We start from the raw sequence: 19032 nt of genomic DNA on the forward strand, positions 1-19032 counted from the left end.
CACATTCCTCTTTCTCTGCCTACCATTCACTTCTTACCTTTCGGGAGAGGGAGAGAGAGAGAGAGAGACAGGGAGGGTGTGATGCCTCTCGCTTAATTTTCATTGACTGCGATCGAAACGCATCATCTATCTTTGTGAGCCATCAAAGAACAGTCCAAATTCTTATAAATCGTAAGATGTATGAAGATTTTTCTGAAGGATATACCGATTAATCGCATCATCCTTACAGACAGCTAAATTTAGATTCTGCAGACCATGGCATTATTGGTTGAGTCGTGCAACTGTTACAGCCATGGGGAAGAGTGGAGAGGAGTGACCACAGACTTCACCTGGAGGTACTTGTTGATGGCATGCATGCCGAGGTCCCTCCCGAAGCCGCTCATCTTGTATCCACCAAACGGGCATCCCGGATCGAACGCGAAGTAGCAGTTGATCCAAATCGTTCCTGCTCGAACCGACCTCGTCACTCTGTTCGCAGTGTTCAGATCCTTCGTCACGATCCCTGCTGCTAATCCATACCTTGTGGCATTCGCTTTCTCTATCGCTTCCTCGATCGTCCTGCAAGCAAGCTTGAGATCAACATCGATGCTTAACCTCAAACTCCGGTCTCTAAAGATCGGAAAGCGTACTTAAACTTCATCAGCGACATGACTGGTCCAAATATCTCCTCCTGCGCGATCCTCATCTCCTCCTGTAAGAAACAATAATCTCTCATGCAGAAACCAATTTGTCCGTCGATCTCTACAGTAATTATGCATCTACTCTTGTTTACCTTGACATCAGTAAAGATCGTGGGTTCGATGTAGTAGCCTTTGTCGCCGCAGCGTCGTCCTCCTGTAAGCAGCGTAGCACCCTCTGTCTTGCCAAGCTCGATGTAGCTGAGAACTCTTTCGAACTGTGTCTTGTCAACCTGAGGCCCCTGTTGAACATTAGGATCGAAAGGGTCGCCGACCACCCAGCTTTTGGCGCTCTCTGCTGCCTTCCGGACGAACTCGTCGTAAATTCCTTCTTGGACATACACGCGAGAGCCAGCCACGCAGATCTCGCCCTGAAGGTGTCACATAGAGTATGGTTACGTCTCCGTCGAGATCACTACTGGATCGAAGGAGGCGAAGGTGGGACGCAGAGGCGATGCCTTGTTGTAGAAGATGGCGATGCGTGCGAGAGCGACCGCCATGTCTACGTCGGCGTCGTCGAAGATGATGAGGGGCGACTTCCCGCCCAGCTCGAGCGATACCGTCTTCAGGTTGCTCTTTGCAGCGGCCTCCATCACCAGGCGTCCCGTCTCCGTTGAGCCGGTGAAGCTAATCTGGAAACCAAGGTTTGGAGGATGATGTCGGCATGCAACGATGCAGTAAGACAACATCACTGAGAAGGAAGAGAAGCTGGAAACGCACGGCGTCGACGTCCATGTGAGAGCAAAGTGCAGCACCGGCAGTGGCGCCAAACCCGTTGACCACGTTGATCACTCCATCAGGAATACCAGCCTATACACGAGATTGAAGTCAACGACACCATGTCTAAAGGGAGGAAGAGGAAGAGGAGGAAGCAGACCTGCTTAGCCAAGTGGGCGTAGAACAAGGCGGAGAGAGGGGTCTGCTCGGCGGGCTTGACGACCATGGTGCAGCCGGCGGCCAGAGCAGGGCTGGACTTCATTAAGAACATGGTGGAGGGGTAATTCCAGGGTATTATGTGGCCCACCACGCCGATGGGCTCCAGCAACGTGTACCCCTGGTACTCGCCGGCGAGCTTTAAGGTCTCACCGTGTACCTTGTCGGCGGCGCCGGCGTAGTACCGGAGGATGTGGAGGCAGTGGGGGATGTCCACCGTTTTGCCACTGGTCAGAAGCTTTCCGGCGTCGACGCTGTCCAGCGCCGCCAATTCCTCGATGTTTTGTTCGATGAGATCCGCGAACTTCGACATGATCCTCCCCCTCTCCTGATCGAGATTCAAATCCAATTTCGTTTCTTCATCTCCAAGAAAAGATGACAGTCAATGAGAGAGGAGGCGATCGAGGTGAGGGCGATCATACAAAACCAGACATGCGGGGCCATCGGCCGTGATCAAAGGCTTCGCGAGCAGCCTTCACGGCTAAGTCGATGTCTGCCTCGACTCCCTCCGCAACCTTCGCTATCACCTCGCCTGTCGCGGGATTCACCGTCTCGAACGTCTTGCCTGCGTCCACGGCGAGTAGATCCAATCACTAGTCGTCAACTATGGCTGTTGCTTCCGATACAAAGCATTCCATTTTTATCTCATCATCCACAAAGAATAATATGGACATAGATGGAATGAGCACGAAGGAGATATTAAGAGCAAGAGGTGGTGGTGCCTCGCGATAGACGAATGTGACAACGAGAGGTATTCATGAGATCATAGTAAACATGGACATGAAAAAAATAAGAAACTTACTGTTAACCCTTATTTACTATTCACAATATGCAATTGATGATCTCTTAAAAAATAATAATAATAAATATTTTATTATTTTCAATCCTAATATTAATGATTCTACATTTTATTTTCCTTCATCATAATTTCTTATTTAGGTTAATTTAAGAATAAATAATTTATAAATATTAAAAAAATAAAAATAAAAATATAAAATTATAAAGAGAGATGGCACTCAAGAATAAAATCCTAAAATAACTTTTTCAACAAAATCACCCAATAATACATGGCACTCTTCTTTCGGAGCAAAAGTCAACTCATCCGGCGGATGTATCTCTGTCTTCGATACATCAGTAATCCTTCCGTATCGTTGACGCAACGTAACAACGTGCAGCACGCAAAAAGAAAGAAAAATAGTAAGAGAGAGAGAGAGAGTAATATTAGGCCAAAAAGAAGAGAAGAATCAATTCTTGTGGGCTGAGAAATGTTTCTGTCAATTTAGCAACCTCAATGATTCTATAAACATGTGGAGATGCATCTACGAATTTTGACCATAAGAAAGAAAAAAAAAGTGTAGTATTAATTATTGTGTGGCAAAGAACACGAGGAAACAATCTCTCTACCAATTAATAGAGGATTATAACAATACATCTTAAGACCCATTCATCGATCGATTCCCACAGCCTTTTATCTTGCTCTAATTTCCATCTTCCATGAACAATAAAACAAAGCTTTCTTGGGAAGAGAACAAGAGAAAGTTGCAGTATATTTATCACCAGCAAAATAATATCATCAATAGATAGAGAGAGATATATATATGTAAAGAGGTATTGCAGTACCGGAAACGGAGTCGACAAACTGGCCATTGACGAAGAGCTTGGTGAACTTTATTTCTGGTGGCTTGAAGCTCTCCTTGCCGTCGCCGTTGCAGCGGTGGTTCTCCATGGAGGTCAACAGGAGACAGACCAGAACAGAGTCTCTCTCTCTCTCTCTCTCTCTCTCTCGATTGAGGAAGAACGCACCGTGGTGATGGGCTTTTAAGGATGTTGGTGTGCTTCTTCTTTAATTTGGTTACTGTGGATATGGACGTCTTCATTGACTGTTAGGACGGATCAATAGATCTCCGTAATGAAGAAGGCATTGACTTTGGCGGCAAACAAGGAAGCCATAGTGGCAGGTATTCTATGAATAATCAAAGTGCAGTTTAAATACAGGAAAACCATATTGTAGTCTTTTGTTGTATAGCTATTAGGGAGAGGATAAGGATGCCAATACAATATATATATATATATATATATATATATATATATATATATATATATATATATATATATATATATATATTGTGGTCTTTTGTTGTATAGATGTGGAAAAGGATGCCAATACACTACCTATTAATATTTTGGCAAATACACACACACACATATACATATATATATATATATATATGCAAGATTTCAAAATTATTTCATCAGACACATCAAAATAATCAATGAACATGCTTCCCACTCCAGAGTTATAGCTGTTCCTTTCTGTCATCTTCTTACTTTTCTTCTGGTTGGCACATATCTCTCTCTCTCTCTCTCTCTCTCTCTCTCTCTCTCTCTCTATATATATATATATATATATATATATATATATATATATATATATATATATATATATATATATATATATATATATATATATATTCTTTCATGTTGAGTTAATGCCCTATAATCCTTTGGAAACTGTGAGCAAATCTATCTTTATCAGCATGGAAGTGGTCTTTGGAAACCATGATTTTCCTCTTCGTGTATGCTGGTCAATTGACAAGAAAAGCTTCTCAGTTTGAAAATTCCTGGATAATGATTTATTTTTATTATTTTTTTCATCAGTGTGGCCACTTTTGCCGTATCCCAAAAAGTTCCCATTTTCCTCACCTAAAAGTTGTAGCAACCGAAATCGTTGATTCTAATTTTCAAAAATCAAGAATTATAATCGTCCCGTGACGACGAATCATTCGATGGTTGGATTATATGATGAGTACTACTTTTTAGTATTTTTGAGATTTAAAAAGGAAAATGCTCATGATAAAAAAAAAATATTATTTTCTTACGAATTCGTCCATCGTTATTTGTCCTATTTGCTGGTGTCTTCGATGGTGGGAAACCGATAAGACAATATCGAGCATGTTGAAGGCTTAGTCTATTTGTTGTATTCTAATTAATCACCTTCGATAGGTAGAGCACGAAACTGCATGCGAAAGCGCGCCCAATCCAAAAACTGGATTGGGTAGAAGAAAGAGCTGAGGACGTCTCCTGATGACCTAAAAAGACTCGGTCGGTGAAGACGACATCTCTGGACTGATTTGATTCTTTCGATCAGTCCGTGATAGAAGATAAGATTTTTCTGAAAAAATCTCTCTATGTTGAGAAAAATCCTCTATTCTATTGAGCGAAATATTTTCTTTAATTTGTATAAATAGGAGAGGAAAGTATTAAAGCTGAGAAAAGCGAAGTTTCACTCCTTTCTTTAATTTGTATAAATAAGAGAGGGAAGTATTGAAGCTGAGAAAAGCGCGAAGTTTCACTCTTGCCTAGCTTTTCACTTCTTCAATAAAGCTGAGAAAAACGAAGTTTCGCTCTTGCAATCGCAATAGTAGCAAATCTTGAAACATTTTTTATTTATTCAATAAAGATTTTATCTTCTATTCTTTTCATCAGATAGAACATATCTAAGATGATGTTTTATAGCGAGTTAATAAAAAAAAATTATTTTATGAAATATTTCTTAATAGAACATTTAGTAATCATCATTTTGAATTGATGTTGATCTCATCTTGTTATTATACCAATTAGAAGTTTGCTTCGAGACAAAAGTATTTTCATCTTTTGTGTTGTGTTTAATTTCGTCTGTATTATATCGTAACATCCTTTTCGAACTCAAAAGTATGAAGTTGATTTTTTAAAATATTATAATATTTAGAAGATTGAAAAACACGAGGAGAATTACGACTAATGGAAGAAGCATTCGTCGTGAACAAAAAAATATTTTATTTCTTGCGAAAACGGCACCAATTTCAAGTTAGTGTTTTTTTTATATAATAGAAAATAAAAATAAAAGCTTGTAAGAAGCTATTTTTTATAGTGATTATTAGTCTTGTAGTTTGTAGAGAGAATATTTGGTCATTTATCAACATATTTGGGTTGGTGAGTGGTCATCTTCCTATCGATTAGGCTTCGGGCGTTAGAGCTTTACAATATTAAATTGTTGGTTGAGGAAATATTTAATCATTTATCAGCATGTTGGGTTGGTGCTTTGTCATATGTCTTTTGATTAGACTCGATATTTAAGTCAGTCATATCATCTCCACCTCCAATCGTTCTTTAGTGTGAGATTCTATCCATCTAAGAACATAATGTTCACAAAAAGAATTAATTGATTGATTGATATATCTAAATATGTTTCTTTATTATGAAACTACGTGCGGAAGCATACACGATTAAAAAAAGGGATCACACGTTGAGGACAACTGTTGATGAGCTAAAAGGATGCCTTTCCGACCGGCGACGGAGAAGACGACATGTTGAGTGGGTGGAGACAGCGGTGATCGGTGCAGTTGCGACGTCGACGTCAAGCGGGTGACACACTTTGACTTTATTACGAGGGCTCGTCTCATGTGTAGTGTTTCAGTGGACACGTCATCCTCTTTATTTTTATTTTGGGAGAACCAATTAGGTTAGGTTATTAAATTGGGGGGCTTTTCAAGGGAAATTTAAATTGTAATATGGTTTACTATGTCTTTGTTATTTTATAAAATGTTATTAAATGATTTATCGTCTCTGGAATGAACCCTAAGAAGTCATTAATAAACTATCTTTGATATGTGAATTAGACTTTTAATATTGAGTCGCGATTGATATTTGTCTAATATCCATTTATTTTTAATTGTACTACACAATGAGAGCTTATTTGTCTCGGAACATAATATTTATTTAAAAACTTTAATAGTTGTTATGTGATAGAGAATGCTTTGACAAATCAGAGTAGCCCGACAATTGATCACCATCCAGATGTTAGATGTTGATATGGAGGATGAGGGCCAAGTCCCCCCCTCCCCCCACTCGCTAGTGATGTGGGGGTAATAATGACCTATCGACCCCTATGGATAATGGTCTATGGAAAGGTGTTCGAATTTATCCTATCGGTAACCATGGATAATGGACCCCGAACGATCATTCAAACTTGTTTCTCCTTAGTTAACCTCCATGGACGACAACCCATAGGAGGCTGATTGGGCCTATCTCCCCTGTGAACAAAACACCAAAGAAATATTTTTATGACGGTTACAAGCAGACCTCTCGATCGCTCAAGTATAAAAGTTGACCCTCGGTGCTTGCCCAGGTGTCAGACCTCTTTTCAGAAAATCCATTCACACTATATACTTTCCCAAAGCTAACCTAAGTATTAGAAGAGTCGGGTTGGAAAACTCCTTATGACATCGATCTTTGTGTGAGAACGTTATAAGAAGCTAGACTCGACACTCAAAGTCTACTCGAAGATCACCTTAGAGGCCTTGATGCCCCGCAACTATCTCATAGGATGATCACGAGGGTTTTTCAAATGATCCTATATCTTTGGGTCAAGACCAAGTCGTGTTGACTCACGATCAACGGTACTCACCCTCACAACATTATGTGTTAAAAAAATGATTAAATGATAGCATCAAATATTTTTTTTTCCTAATCGAATATGTCACGTGTAAGAGAAAGCTTTATTTACGACCATTGTTTTGAATTTTTTCTTCTTGAACATACACGATGCTTTGGATGATTTTGAATATACACATCATATTATATATATATATATATATATATATATATATATATATATATATATATATATATATATATATATATATATATATATATATATAAACTCACTAAATACATAACTCACTTAATCATGGGGATCGTACCAAACCCATTTATATCATAAAATATTTCTTTGAGGTGGGACCCAAACAATGTATTAACTACATAATCATAGGGATCGTACCAAACCCACTTATATCGTAAAATATTTCTTTGAGCTCAACTTACTATAAAGTCTACTAATTTACTATTACTTAGCCTAACTTATTATAAAGCTCACTAATTTATTATTATTAAGTTATTGTTCACTCGTGACTCCACTTTTCATCTCAGTCCTAATTTAAGCGTCAAAAAGATTCGATTGGACACCCGATCGGATTTTGGTCTCGTTCGTGTTTAGCACCTCAATAGACACTCGGGCCACCCTCTTGGTTATTTTAGGATCATAGCACATGTGGATATCATCGACATCCACATCACCACACACAAAGATTTGAGAGCTTATGCATGCTTAACTTTTAATTTGTTCTTTTCGATTTCATAGTCGACAAATCTTAATGATCGAAAACATCGAGACCAGTCGCTAACAAACTCCAATCGAAGAATTAGCAAGAGAAGAGAAGATAAAAGGGATCAAATCACAGAATATTTGAAGGGTCTCTCCATCCAAACAATTGCACTGCTACGAGCGAAGAAGCTCAATGGACGAGGTAGGTAACGAAGAGCGCCAGAAGCATCAACACATAAGCAATTCCTTGATCGATGGCCTTCCCTGCACCACATGCACCGACGACGACAACAATTACTCCACCATCGACACCGACAAGAGAGAAAAGAGAGCGTTTGCACTCACCATCAAACTTCCTCGAGCTGGTCATCGTCGAGGTTGCGATGTCTTGGCAAAGACAAGGGTGCAAGAGAACCGCAAGCAAAGCATAAGCAAAGAGGAGAGCGTGAATCTTCAGTGAAGCCATCGCGTCTATCTGCCTGCAGGAAGTGAGGAGAAAGGTTGGATTCGAGATGAAGAGGCCTCCGGCGTCGTACGGAGTATTTATAGGCCATCGTCTACATCGATAGGTTTGACTCGTGGTGGTATATATTTAGCGGACGTACAGCATACGTTGAGGTCTTCGGCAGTTGGAAGGTATTGATGTGGGCGGCTCGAGTCATTAATGGCAGAGAAGGAGAAGCCATTGGAGGAAGGGATCGGCCATTTCTGACGGAGTCGTAGGTTTGATCCATGAAATTTCATGAATATTTATTATGACTGGTCAATTACGTCTTCGTTTACTACTCGTGAAATCAATCGAGTTCTTCCATAAAATAAAATGATGCACATGTGACGTCTCTGAATAGATTTTATGACACTAACGACTCTCCAAGGGAATAAGCTTTGGTTGTACCACACGTTAGCTTAAGTCATGATCTTAGAGAACACAATATTTGATTTCTAAGTCAAAATTGGTTGTTCCATTGAAGTGTTGACTTCGAACCTATGGATGCTCTTTTTCATATAATGTGGTTTTAGGACCGTTACACTTGTAAATATGCATTGATGTCATGCATCGTCGACTTTGGTGGAGTCACATTACGTCGAATCCATGGGGTGTGTGGCGTGCAACGGTGACTTTGGTGGAGTCACATTACGTCGAATCCATGGGGTGTGTGGCGTGCAACGGTCATAATGTGATCGGTAATATTTGAGACACAATGGCACATCAATCATATATGATCAAAATATCAAAGACGATATCATTATTTTTTGCTACATTATTATTTTCATAGTGTGGCTTTAGGATTATTACACATATATATTGATGTCACGCATCTTTAGCCTTGGTAGAGTTATAATACGCCGACTCACGAGGCATGCGATATGAGATCAAAGACGTAATGTTGAGGTATCGATCACATAACACTAAAATCGACTAATAACTTGACACGAAGCAATTGGGTTTGCAGTAGCCGTTGAGCTTTAATAACGTCAAGCATTAACTACCTCTTTAAAATCGCAAACAACTGTATGCAGCTACTCAAAGTTATCAAGCTTTCATAAGTGACTAAACCATAGACAGAAAAAATTGCATGCTAAACCATTATGTGAAAATGTTTTTCTTCCTAAAATGCAGAACAATTCATAGATAGAATTGGACATGTAAAAAGTATGTCTAATTGCCTTCAAAACCATCGATCTCAACCATTTCTTTCTTTTGAATACAAAATGAGTTGACTTGACTATGGAAAGAGAATTAGCATTCAACAATTCCCATAGCATTTGGAAGATGGATTCTAACATAGCCACAGTGAAATGCATGTTTAGTGTTACAAAGTTTAGCATGTCACACATTGCGTTTGGATACAGAGGAAAAATGATATTCCAAAATGAAAAGGTTGGAAGATGATGCCAATGTTATACACTTCAATTCGATGTTAGTCTATTTGAACATGAATTTCCACACTTCCCGTACATTTGAGGAGCCATCAGCAACTTCAGCAAGCAAACAGGCGGTCAATATACCTGGAAAGAAGTTGCAAAGAATTCTTAGTATAGATCAAACAAGATGACAAAGGATGCCGCTATTCGAATATTTATGCATGTCATCCACCCACATTACATATATGCACATCAAGTACCTGTGATAATTAATTTCATAATATCTGCTACCTGAGACAAATAAAAAACAAATACTCCACACTCTTAACAATTGGAGAAGATATTCTGCCGGAAGCGTACATTACATCGACATGTAGATATACGTTGCAAACAAATTCTGACACAGATGCTTAATGTTTCTTATTTCTTTTTCTTTTCATGCTGGCATCTGCAGTAAATTGAACATAAATACTACAGATCGGGGCCTATCAACCAGCATAACCATGATCATGAATGAAAACTTTTAGAGGACTGAGGCAAGGAAGAAAATGACAGCAGGATGAAAGAATGCAAGAACATGCTAAAATTCACAGTTTGAACAAAGCATAACTCACCATCTTCTTCGACCAGATTTACAAATTGTCTTGTACCACCACCAACACCAAAATAGTGTTTCTTTCCTGCCATATAGACAACTCCAGATGGGCGGTGCATGCACTGCAATGTATATGATTCTGAGGAGATCATATCGATAGAACTACTTGGAAGCATGATCGACTGAATCTTTTTGAAGGAAAGGCACTAACCCTTTTAATAAGCTCATAAAGACAATGAAGGGAGGACAGTGCATACACAGTTTCTGCCATCAGAATAACATCATAACCATCACATGACTTTTCCTCTAAACCACCATTTGTTGCTTTTCGTTGGTCAGCACTACAAACATAGGGGAGCAGCTGATGAATTTCATTCCAATCACCAGCAAAAAAACGAACGTCAGCGGTGATGCTGGTTGATGTCTTGCTTGTAAGCAGTGGCTGTTGTTGGTTCAACTCTTTCTTTAGGTTCACTGTCACATTTGGTATGGTTAGACTACGAAGCACCTCAGCATTGAAATCTTGGAAGTGGATAACTGCTGCACCCTGAAATACTAAAAAGTTGAGAAATTGCAACAGATAACATAGGTATTATAGCTGCTGAGGCAGAGAGCATACCATGAGGCCTGCAAAGATCCCTGGTAGGCCATGTCCACATCCAAGCTGAAAGATGACCCAAGGATTAGCGGCAAACGTGAAACAAATGGTTAAACATACTTATTAGCATAACTACAACAAAGTACTGAGCCCACCCAAGAACAAACTGTCATGGTTTTCACAATTTTGAGGCCAGGAAAAAGTATATCTATTTGCATTAATGAAGAACAGGCAACCAATACGAAAATTTGACCCGATACCAACAATAGAAACAACTCAAGAATAAGAAAGACAACCTGTAAAATTCAAAACACATTAACTACTTTCTTGCACTAATCATAAAATCTCCCGGTAACTAAAAGGCAGATAAATGAACATTAAGTGTGAATGTTTAAAACACTCAAGAGATTGGTTGGTATCTGAGAAACAACAAAGTTGTTCAATATAATATTATAAACCAAAGACAGTGATATCAGAAGTGACTCTTTTGTCCACAGAAAATGAGGAACATGTTATTGCTAAAATCAGGCAATACAGTTATACATACCACTCATAGACTACCAACAAACCATCACCTTTGATACCCAAAGAACTTCCATTATGGATCTCATAATTTCTATAGAAACTTATCAGGAAACATTGAAAAAGAAGAACTGTTATCTGCACCTGCTTTATAGGAACCTTCTGACATTGAATATTTTCATTCTGATATGTGTCTATTAACATCAACTAGAATGATTTAATACAGATGCTAGTAGCCAACCGATGCCTCAGCATGAAACCAGGCACATGCATGTGTTTATTAAGTAAGTTTTTATGTGTTAATTGTAATGATAAGTGTACCAAGACATCAGGATTTCCTTCGGAAAGCACAAGAAATAGTGATGGTTATGAGGCAAATAGTTCCCGAAAACAAATGGAACTAAGCATGCACATCGGTATTGGTTCAAAGGAAAAAAAACTCAAACCTAATGTAACATAATTGATTGCAAGACAATGAGTCCCTAATTACCATGGCATATTACATTCTAGAGAGCACAAATATCACCTGGGGATCAAGCAACCGACCTCTAAAACTCGCTTTCCACGGAGCATCAGCACGCCTTCTTCAATCTCCGAATGCAATTTTTTGACAAGGTCAAGTGAGCCTTCCCACAGCTTCAGCCCCCCTGGCAAGAGCAGTAAAACCAATTTCTCTCTTAGCCACATCCTTGATTCCATTTAGCCAACATCAGCAAGTAGAAGGAAGAAGAGCAAAGGGAAAACGGTTGCACCTTCATACTTTCCTGGGACCAAATCCGAGTTGGCCACCCCGAACACATCAAAAGTGCTAACTCTTCCCTACAAGAGGATCAAATACAGGAAGTTAAGGCAAATAAAAAGATGGAAAATGCTTGATATGCGCAGTGAAAACGATTACCTTAAGAAGGGTAAGGCCGTCGTCGATGACGATAGGCTCTACCTTCGATTTCGGCTCCGACGATTCCTGGAAGGAATAAAATGAAGGATTTTTTAGGGGAAAAACATCGGGTCATAGAGAGGTCGAGAGATGAGGCAGAGAGAGTTACCTCCTCGCAGGGGAGCACTTCCACGGCAGGTGGCGGTGGAGGAAGGGGGTCCTTGGAAGGAGCGGGTGGCCCAAATCCAAGGCTGGAAAGAGAGAAGCGAGGGTACGATTGCTGCGGGAGAAGAGTCGCAGTGAAGTAAAACAGAGAGATCAAGAAACGTGGGAGAAGGGAAAGGTAAGGAGTAAAAGAGACGATGACAGAAGTGTGAGAGGGGCAATACCTCCGCCTTGGCGGGGTTCGGGACGTTGCTCTTCTGCATGGCGGATGCTGAGCGACGAAGAGAACGACGAGGGAGGAGGGACGGTGACGGCGGCGGCGAAGGGGATCGCGAAGTGGCCGAGGGAGACGGTCTTCACTAAGGGTCGGGTCGGGTCGGGTTACCTTTAAATGATCCAATAAAGTCCAATTCGGGCCCAACCCAAAGCCTTGCGTTCTGTTTGCTTCTATCTACTTCGCGTTCGGGTTGTTGTGAAGCCGATGGGACAGAGACAGGTTAGCGGAAGAGGGTAGAGAGCGGTTCTCTTATCTCTCTCTCTCTCTCTCTCCGTCTCCCACCCCCCGCGCCCGCCCCTCTTTGTGTGGCTTCCTAGGGTTTCGTCTTCGATCGATCCGTCCTGTCGATCGCGGTCTTCCCGGAATCGATGGCGAGGAAGCGGAAAACGGAGGCGACGCGACTCGATGAGGTGGATCGCACGCTGTATTCGACCTTCTGCAGCGCGGCCAACTCGCTCTCACAGCTGTACACGCAGGCCATGAACCAGCAGAAGATATCCTTCCAGGCCGGGGAGCGCCATGCCCTGGTTAGGTCCTCTCTTTGCCCCCCCGCCTTGTCCCCTTTCTCGCATCCTTATCTATTTCCAAGGCTTCGTCGTTTGTTGCTTTGTTTTCCTTGTTTTGAAGTCGACGATTAGTTTTATGGCTTCTTATTCTTTCTTGCATATAATCATATGAGGCAGGACTAATTACATATTATCCCTGAAGTTAGTTATGTTTAGCGTTTGGATCCTCATACTTTCTTATACTTTAAAAAATTATATTGATATCTTTATAATTACGAAAGTGAAACATCTAAGTCTAGGTCTATTTACCCTAACTACAATAATTTTACCAACGGAAACACGAAAACAAAAGATAAAAATATAATTTTAATGTTTGGTGGTAGATGGTAATGTTGCTAGCGTTGACTCCAATGCAGTTGCCTGGCCACATTCGACGACAACAAGGTTTGCTCTCATCGCGACGCCACCCTCCTTCACGAGGAGCGCACTGTCCACTTCATCGTCGCTCGTCCCATGTTGCTCTGCATCTATGTCGATGTTAACACAGTTATCGAGTGGTATCTGTGTCAATGCTGATGCATGACAACTGCGATGGCGTCGACGTAAATGGTGGTGGTCGCTGTGACGTCTACAGCGAAGATGGTGGCTGCCTTATCGCTGACCCGTTGGGTGAATCCTAGCCTCAACCCAAAGCTGGGGTCATCGGAGCTCCTGCTGCGTTAGTTTTGACACCACCTCTCGCTGATCTACCCTTTTGCTGCTCTGCATTTGCGTCGGTGTTGACGCAGTTGCTGAGCGGCGAAATGGTTGCTCGACAAAAGGTGGTGTCAGAATTGATGCTAGAACGGGGGAAGCGGCAAGAGCTTCAGTGACCCTAGCTTCGGGTTGGATTCGCCCAACAGGTCAGCGGCGAGGTGGCCACCATCTTCGCTATAGACGCTGCGACGACCACCACCATTTGTGTTGACGCTGATGTAGTTACTGCTGGGCAACTGCGTTAGCATCAACGCAGATGTAGAGCGGCGCGAGATGGGCAACAATGAGGCCAGCGAAGCGCTCCTCGTGGAGGCGGGTGGTGTCACGGGTGAGAGCGGACCTTATCGTTGTCGGAGGTGGCCGAGACAATTAAGGTAGCCAACTACAGGGGGTAATATGTAATTAGCCCTATGATATAGTAGTGTTTTGATGTTGCAATACACTAATAGATTGATTTTGGTGTCAACGCACATTACAATAAATGCACACGATAACTATTAAGTTATTCAACAATTTGGCAACCTATACATGCTTAACTTTTAGTTTGTTCTTTTCAATTTTATAGTTGACAAATCCTAATGATTGAAAACTTTTGAGGCCAGTTGCTAAGAAACTTCAATTAGAGGGTGATGACAATTAAGTACCAAGAGAATATAAAGGTATCAAATTACAAAGCTTTTTCAGGTTGATTTCAGTGAACAAAATTTTATATTTTAAAGTATTTCAAAATGAGCATATGCCTCGAGTTTTGAACTAGAAGTTGTGATGTATTTAAGCATTTGGCAGTTCATGCTCCTTCACTGTCATGTTATGTGTGATTATAGTCATTTATCACCATCGGTCAAGATGCACCTCTTGTTAGTGTTAACTAGATGCCCTATGATGGTTTTGCATTTTTCCTGAAGTTGTTTAGTTGTTGAGTTGATTAATAGGTTGCTTGTATCATTCATTAACATGTTAGGCAAAATTTCACATATCCCTTGGGAATGGGTGTTTCTGAAATTTTCCTTTGTATATCAAAATTAAGTGTTCATTTGTTGCTAAAAAATTACTTAAATATTTCTTGTCAGGGCACCTTGTTTCATTATCTCAAGGTCTTGATTCAAGATATCCACATATTAAATTACGTCCAAGTTGTCATAATATAACCCAACATTTTATATAGTGATTAGTCTTGGAACCATTTATTGTAATGCAGTCATCGATTAAGATCCTTTCTTGATAGTATGTCTAAGAAGGTCAACTCCATCCAGAGGGCAAAGGACATAACAATCAAGCTAGTCATAATGTTGTGATGGATGCTTTCCATAATCGAGTAGCAAGAGGTCTGAGCACTGAATTCTAGCACCAGATTATGGGGTTACGAAGTTGGATTTGGTGGATCAAGGTGATCTCAATGATGAGATTTACGTAACTAAAGAGACATGATTCAGGCTAAAGTTTCATATACTTTGGGTGTCAAAATAAGATCTTTTTCTTAATCAAAGAGTGAAGAGGATGTTTTTAGCTTCTATCAATTAAAAAAGATGGTATTGGCTGGTTAATTGACCTTATGAAGGACATGCATCGAATCCAGGTACACGTTACTTCTACCAACAAAAAAGGATGTTCTTGCCTTCTTGGCTGGTAGATTTACCTTAGGAAGCACATGCATCAAGTGCAGATACATTGTTATCCTCTTTTTTCTTCTTGTAATGTTTACTTATTTTTTCGTCTCTTTTTTTTTTTTTTTCTCTTGTATCATCTTTTTCCTTATAATCTATTGACATTCTTTGGTGCTGGTGGACCAATTAGTATCATCTTTATGTCCCACTTTCAGCCAACCCCACACCAGATGGCGGTCCCTCTTTTGTGTATACAAGTGGGAACGTTGATTGAGTTTTTTTCTGTGTCCTTGATATTGCCTTCTCTATTTGAAGTCTTATGCAACTCCTCTGAATTTGATATGTCTTAACCACTTGTGTACTTCTTTTTTGTTGTACGTTATGCAGGAGAAGCTTTATGAATGGATCTTGAGAAAACACGAGGAAGGGGGACGGGTTACAGTTGCTGATATAGTTACCCATATGCAGGTTCTATTATATTTTGTTTTCTCTTTTATATACATCTTTTTTTCCATTTTGTTTCTCTATATTATTTGCATCAGCAACATCAAGAATTATCTTCTTGTTCCTTTTTGTTTTTATATATTCAAATTTGTAATTTAGTGCATACTTTGATTATGTTTAAGATTGCAATTTGATGTACATTAGCTCCTTTCTCATAATAGGATTTGGACTCTCTGTTTCATTGTTTTATTACCAAAATAGATGCTGGTTTTTCATTGCCATGAACTTTTTGTGAACTAATATATGCTCTTTGCTATGCTTGTCAATATAAAAATGTATCTAGCTTCTTTTCTATATGTCGTGCATAATTACACCATTTGTTGCTTTTGAACTGACTTATGAAATCAATTTTGTTCTTTCATAAACGAGCCTTTTGGGTTGATTTCAGAGAACAGAAATTTTATATTTTAAAGGATTCATAAATGAGCATATGCCTTAGTTTTGAAGTGGAAGTTGTGCTGTATTTAAGTATTTGGCAGTTCATTCTCCTTCACTGTGTGTGATTATAGTCAGTCATTTATCACCATTGTTCAAGATGCACCTCTTGTTAGTGTTAACTTGAAGCCCTATGATGGTTTTGCGTTATTCCCAAAGTTGTTTAATCCTTGAGTTGATTAATAGGTTGCTTATATTATTCATTAACATGTTAGGCAAAATTTCACATATATCGCTTGAAAAATTGGTGTTTTTGAATTTATCCTCTGAAATATTAAAATAAAGCGTTCATTGGTGCTCAAAAAACTCAAAAATTACTTATATATTTCTTGTCAGGGCGGCTTATTTCACTATCTCAAGGGCACGATTCAAGATATCCAGCCATCTGAAGGATCACAGATTAAATTAGCTCCAAGTCATCATAATATAACCCAACATTTTCTTGATGTTAGATATTATCTTGCATGAAATTTTTTCTGTGCTCAATATGTGTGTGTGAATTGGAGTGCGATACCTAGGCGATTTTACTGAAGTGATAGATCTAACTGGTTTGATATGTTTGTTGGGATCTTTTAGTTAATAGCAAAATCAGGTCATTTGTGGGTTTTATGTTTCAAAATTTCTTTATAGCTACATTAGTAAGTGGCAGAGGTTATGGGAGTTTGCTTATTTGATACAAGTAGCAATACTACTAAATTTTTTTATGCTCAACAATCACATTATCTTGCCGTAAGCAGTGCCCTTTTTATTCCTTTTCTCACACTACAGTGAAATGAAACATGTATATATACCCTCAGTGCTGTCTATATCTAATTTTAGCAATATAAAATACAAAGAATACCTATTTGTTTACTTGGTACTTATTTTCTCAGAGTGAGATGGATTATGCTGGAGAAGATGCATTAGTCTCCCCAAGATCACCATTCCAACATCAATCAACAATGCATGTTACAAACTCTGGCATCCAACCAACGTCTGGTATATTCGGGCAGCCAACAGTCGGACTTGCCCCTCGTAGCGGTCACTCTGATCAAGCCAAAAACTCTGTTTTCTCAAATGCTCTTTCCAGCCCTGTACGCAGGAGCCTTCAGCCATATCATTTTGCTCAGGGAGGTGGGTTTTATGGAAATGGTGTCCTCCCAAGTGGGAATGCAGAATCTAGGAACCACCATGATCCAAATGAAAACCGTGGTACAAATTCTCTTGGTTCCAATGATTCATCCATGGACATTCACACCGATAGCCGGCCTCATGAATCTTATTGACAACTCTACCAACCTCATGCATATCTAGTTCAACCACTGCAGCCTCAAATCTCTGATCTGCAACATCCAAGTAAGATATATCAATAAGGGCTGAGTTCTGAAGATGAGCTCTCCGCCTGTCCTGCTACATGATGCATCTGGCAATTGGTGCTGGCTATATTATAAATCGTGTGCCATTATTTGCTCGTTACTCTATTGATCTAGTCATCTTTTTCTTTTCTTTTTTTTTCTTTTTGTTTTAAATGGACTCGCTATTTATGTTGTCAGGTGTGAGATTTATTTTTGAGTCTGGTAATTGCTTTGTACATGAATGGGAGATTCATGTACAAGATGGATGTATGTTGTTAATAATTGATGGCTTGCTATTTCACTTTAGCATTCTGAAGTTGGAGTGTGATACGATTGGTACTCTTTTGCGTACACACTTTCGGGTAGACCATAGAGTCTCTTTCCTCTTCATAATTGTAGTTTATGCTAATAATAAACATAGGGGTTTTTTTTTATATATCTAGGTTGAATTTTTTGAAAATAATTTATCTTTGATAAATTCTTGTAAAGTTTCTCAAGTTTAAATTTTTTTTAAGGAGTATTTTTATAAAATAATCATTTTGCCATTAATCTGTCTTCATTTTTCATCACTTTCCTTTTCCATTGTCTTATCGAATCTATTATCTTCTTTTACCCCTGTTTAGTGGGCAATTACGATGACATTGTCGAACCCTTCATAACATGTCTCCTTCCTCGTGAGAGGGTGGTGAGGGTTGTTATTTCTTCATAAATCTCGTTGAATCCTCTATTCGAGGGTCATTTTTACTGTATCTCTTGAAAATTGATTTATTTCATAAAAAGTGCTTTGTGAGAGTTATTGAAAATTAAAGTGCTCTAACAAAAATTTCTCAAAAATAAAAACTTTTTTCAAGAATTTGCTTTTCAAAATTTGTCAATAATATATTTATCTCAACAAAATTTAATATATATATGCCTAGTAATATTTAGATTGTGATTTTTATCAATATATAAAGGCTCCAGTTATCTTATGGTATGGGACCCGTCGACAGCCCGATCAAAAACGAGCGAATCACGTGCGTGGAATGATCGTGGCCATTCGATCGCGCCACGACTGATGATGGTGAATCCACCGTGTCATCTAGGGCATTTTTGTCAAAAAAGCCACGCCGCGCCGATTCACTGAAGCCGCTCCATTCCCGCTCCCAAAGGAGGGCGGCAAACTCCAACCGAAAACAATGGTGGTTCGCTCAAACCAACAAAACCCTCCTCCGGCCTTGCTTCCCTTCCCCCATTAAATC

The 19032-nt window shown here is 39.6% G+C and overlaps 3 protein-coding genes across 3 annotated transcripts; 1 reads left to right on the forward strand and 2 right to left on the reverse strand.

The window, feature by feature from the left end:
• Nucleotides 1-142: 142 nt before the first annotated feature.
• LOC103978737 (aldehyde dehydrogenase family 2 member C4) lies at nt 143-3410 on the reverse strand. The gene is made up of 8 exons (XM_009394644.3): nt 3231-3410; nt 2033-2175; nt 1555-1938; nt 1398-1487; nt 1136-1309; nt 773-1048; nt 630-691; nt 143-558 (listed from the first exon to the last, which is right to left on the reverse strand). The coding sequence occupies exons 1-8, from the start codon at nt 3334-3336 to the stop codon at nt 285-287; spliced, it is 1509 nt and encodes a 502-aa protein (XP_009392919.2). The 5' UTR covers nt 3337-3410; the 3' UTR covers nt 143-284.
• Nucleotides 3411-9485: 6075 nt separating this feature from the next.
• LOC135632332 (uncharacterized) lies at nt 9486-12760 on the reverse strand. The gene is made up of 9 exons (XM_065140812.1): nt 12603-12760; nt 12383-12493; nt 12235-12300; nt 12089-12155; nt 11883-11983; nt 10836-10880; nt 10428-10763; nt 10236-10338; nt 9486-9765 (listed from the first exon to the last, which is right to left on the reverse strand). The coding sequence occupies exons 1-9, from the start codon at nt 12639-12641 to the stop codon at nt 9683-9685; spliced, it is 951 nt and encodes a 316-aa protein (XP_064996884.1). The 5' UTR covers nt 12642-12760; the 3' UTR covers nt 9486-9682.
• A 113-nt stretch (nt 12761-12873) lies between these two features.
• Nucleotides 12874-18100, forward strand: LOC103978735 (uncharacterized). Its single transcript, XM_009394642.3, has 3 exons — nt 12874-13182; nt 15909-15989; nt 17333-18100. The coding sequence occupies exons 1-3, from the start codon at nt 13024-13026 to the stop codon at nt 17723-17725; spliced, it is 633 nt and encodes a 210-aa protein (XP_009392917.2). The 5' UTR covers nt 12874-13023; the 3' UTR covers nt 17726-18100.
• Nucleotides 18101-19032: the final 932 nt, after the last annotated feature.

This window comes from Musa acuminata, chromosome BXJ1-3, assembly GCF_036884655.1.
Source record: "Musa acuminata AAA Group cultivar baxijiao chromosome BXJ1-3, Cavendish_Baxijiao_AAA, whole genome shotgun sequence".
Taxonomy (NCBI): domain Eukaryota; kingdom Viridiplantae; phylum Streptophyta; class Magnoliopsida; order Zingiberales; family Musaceae; genus Musa; species Musa acuminata.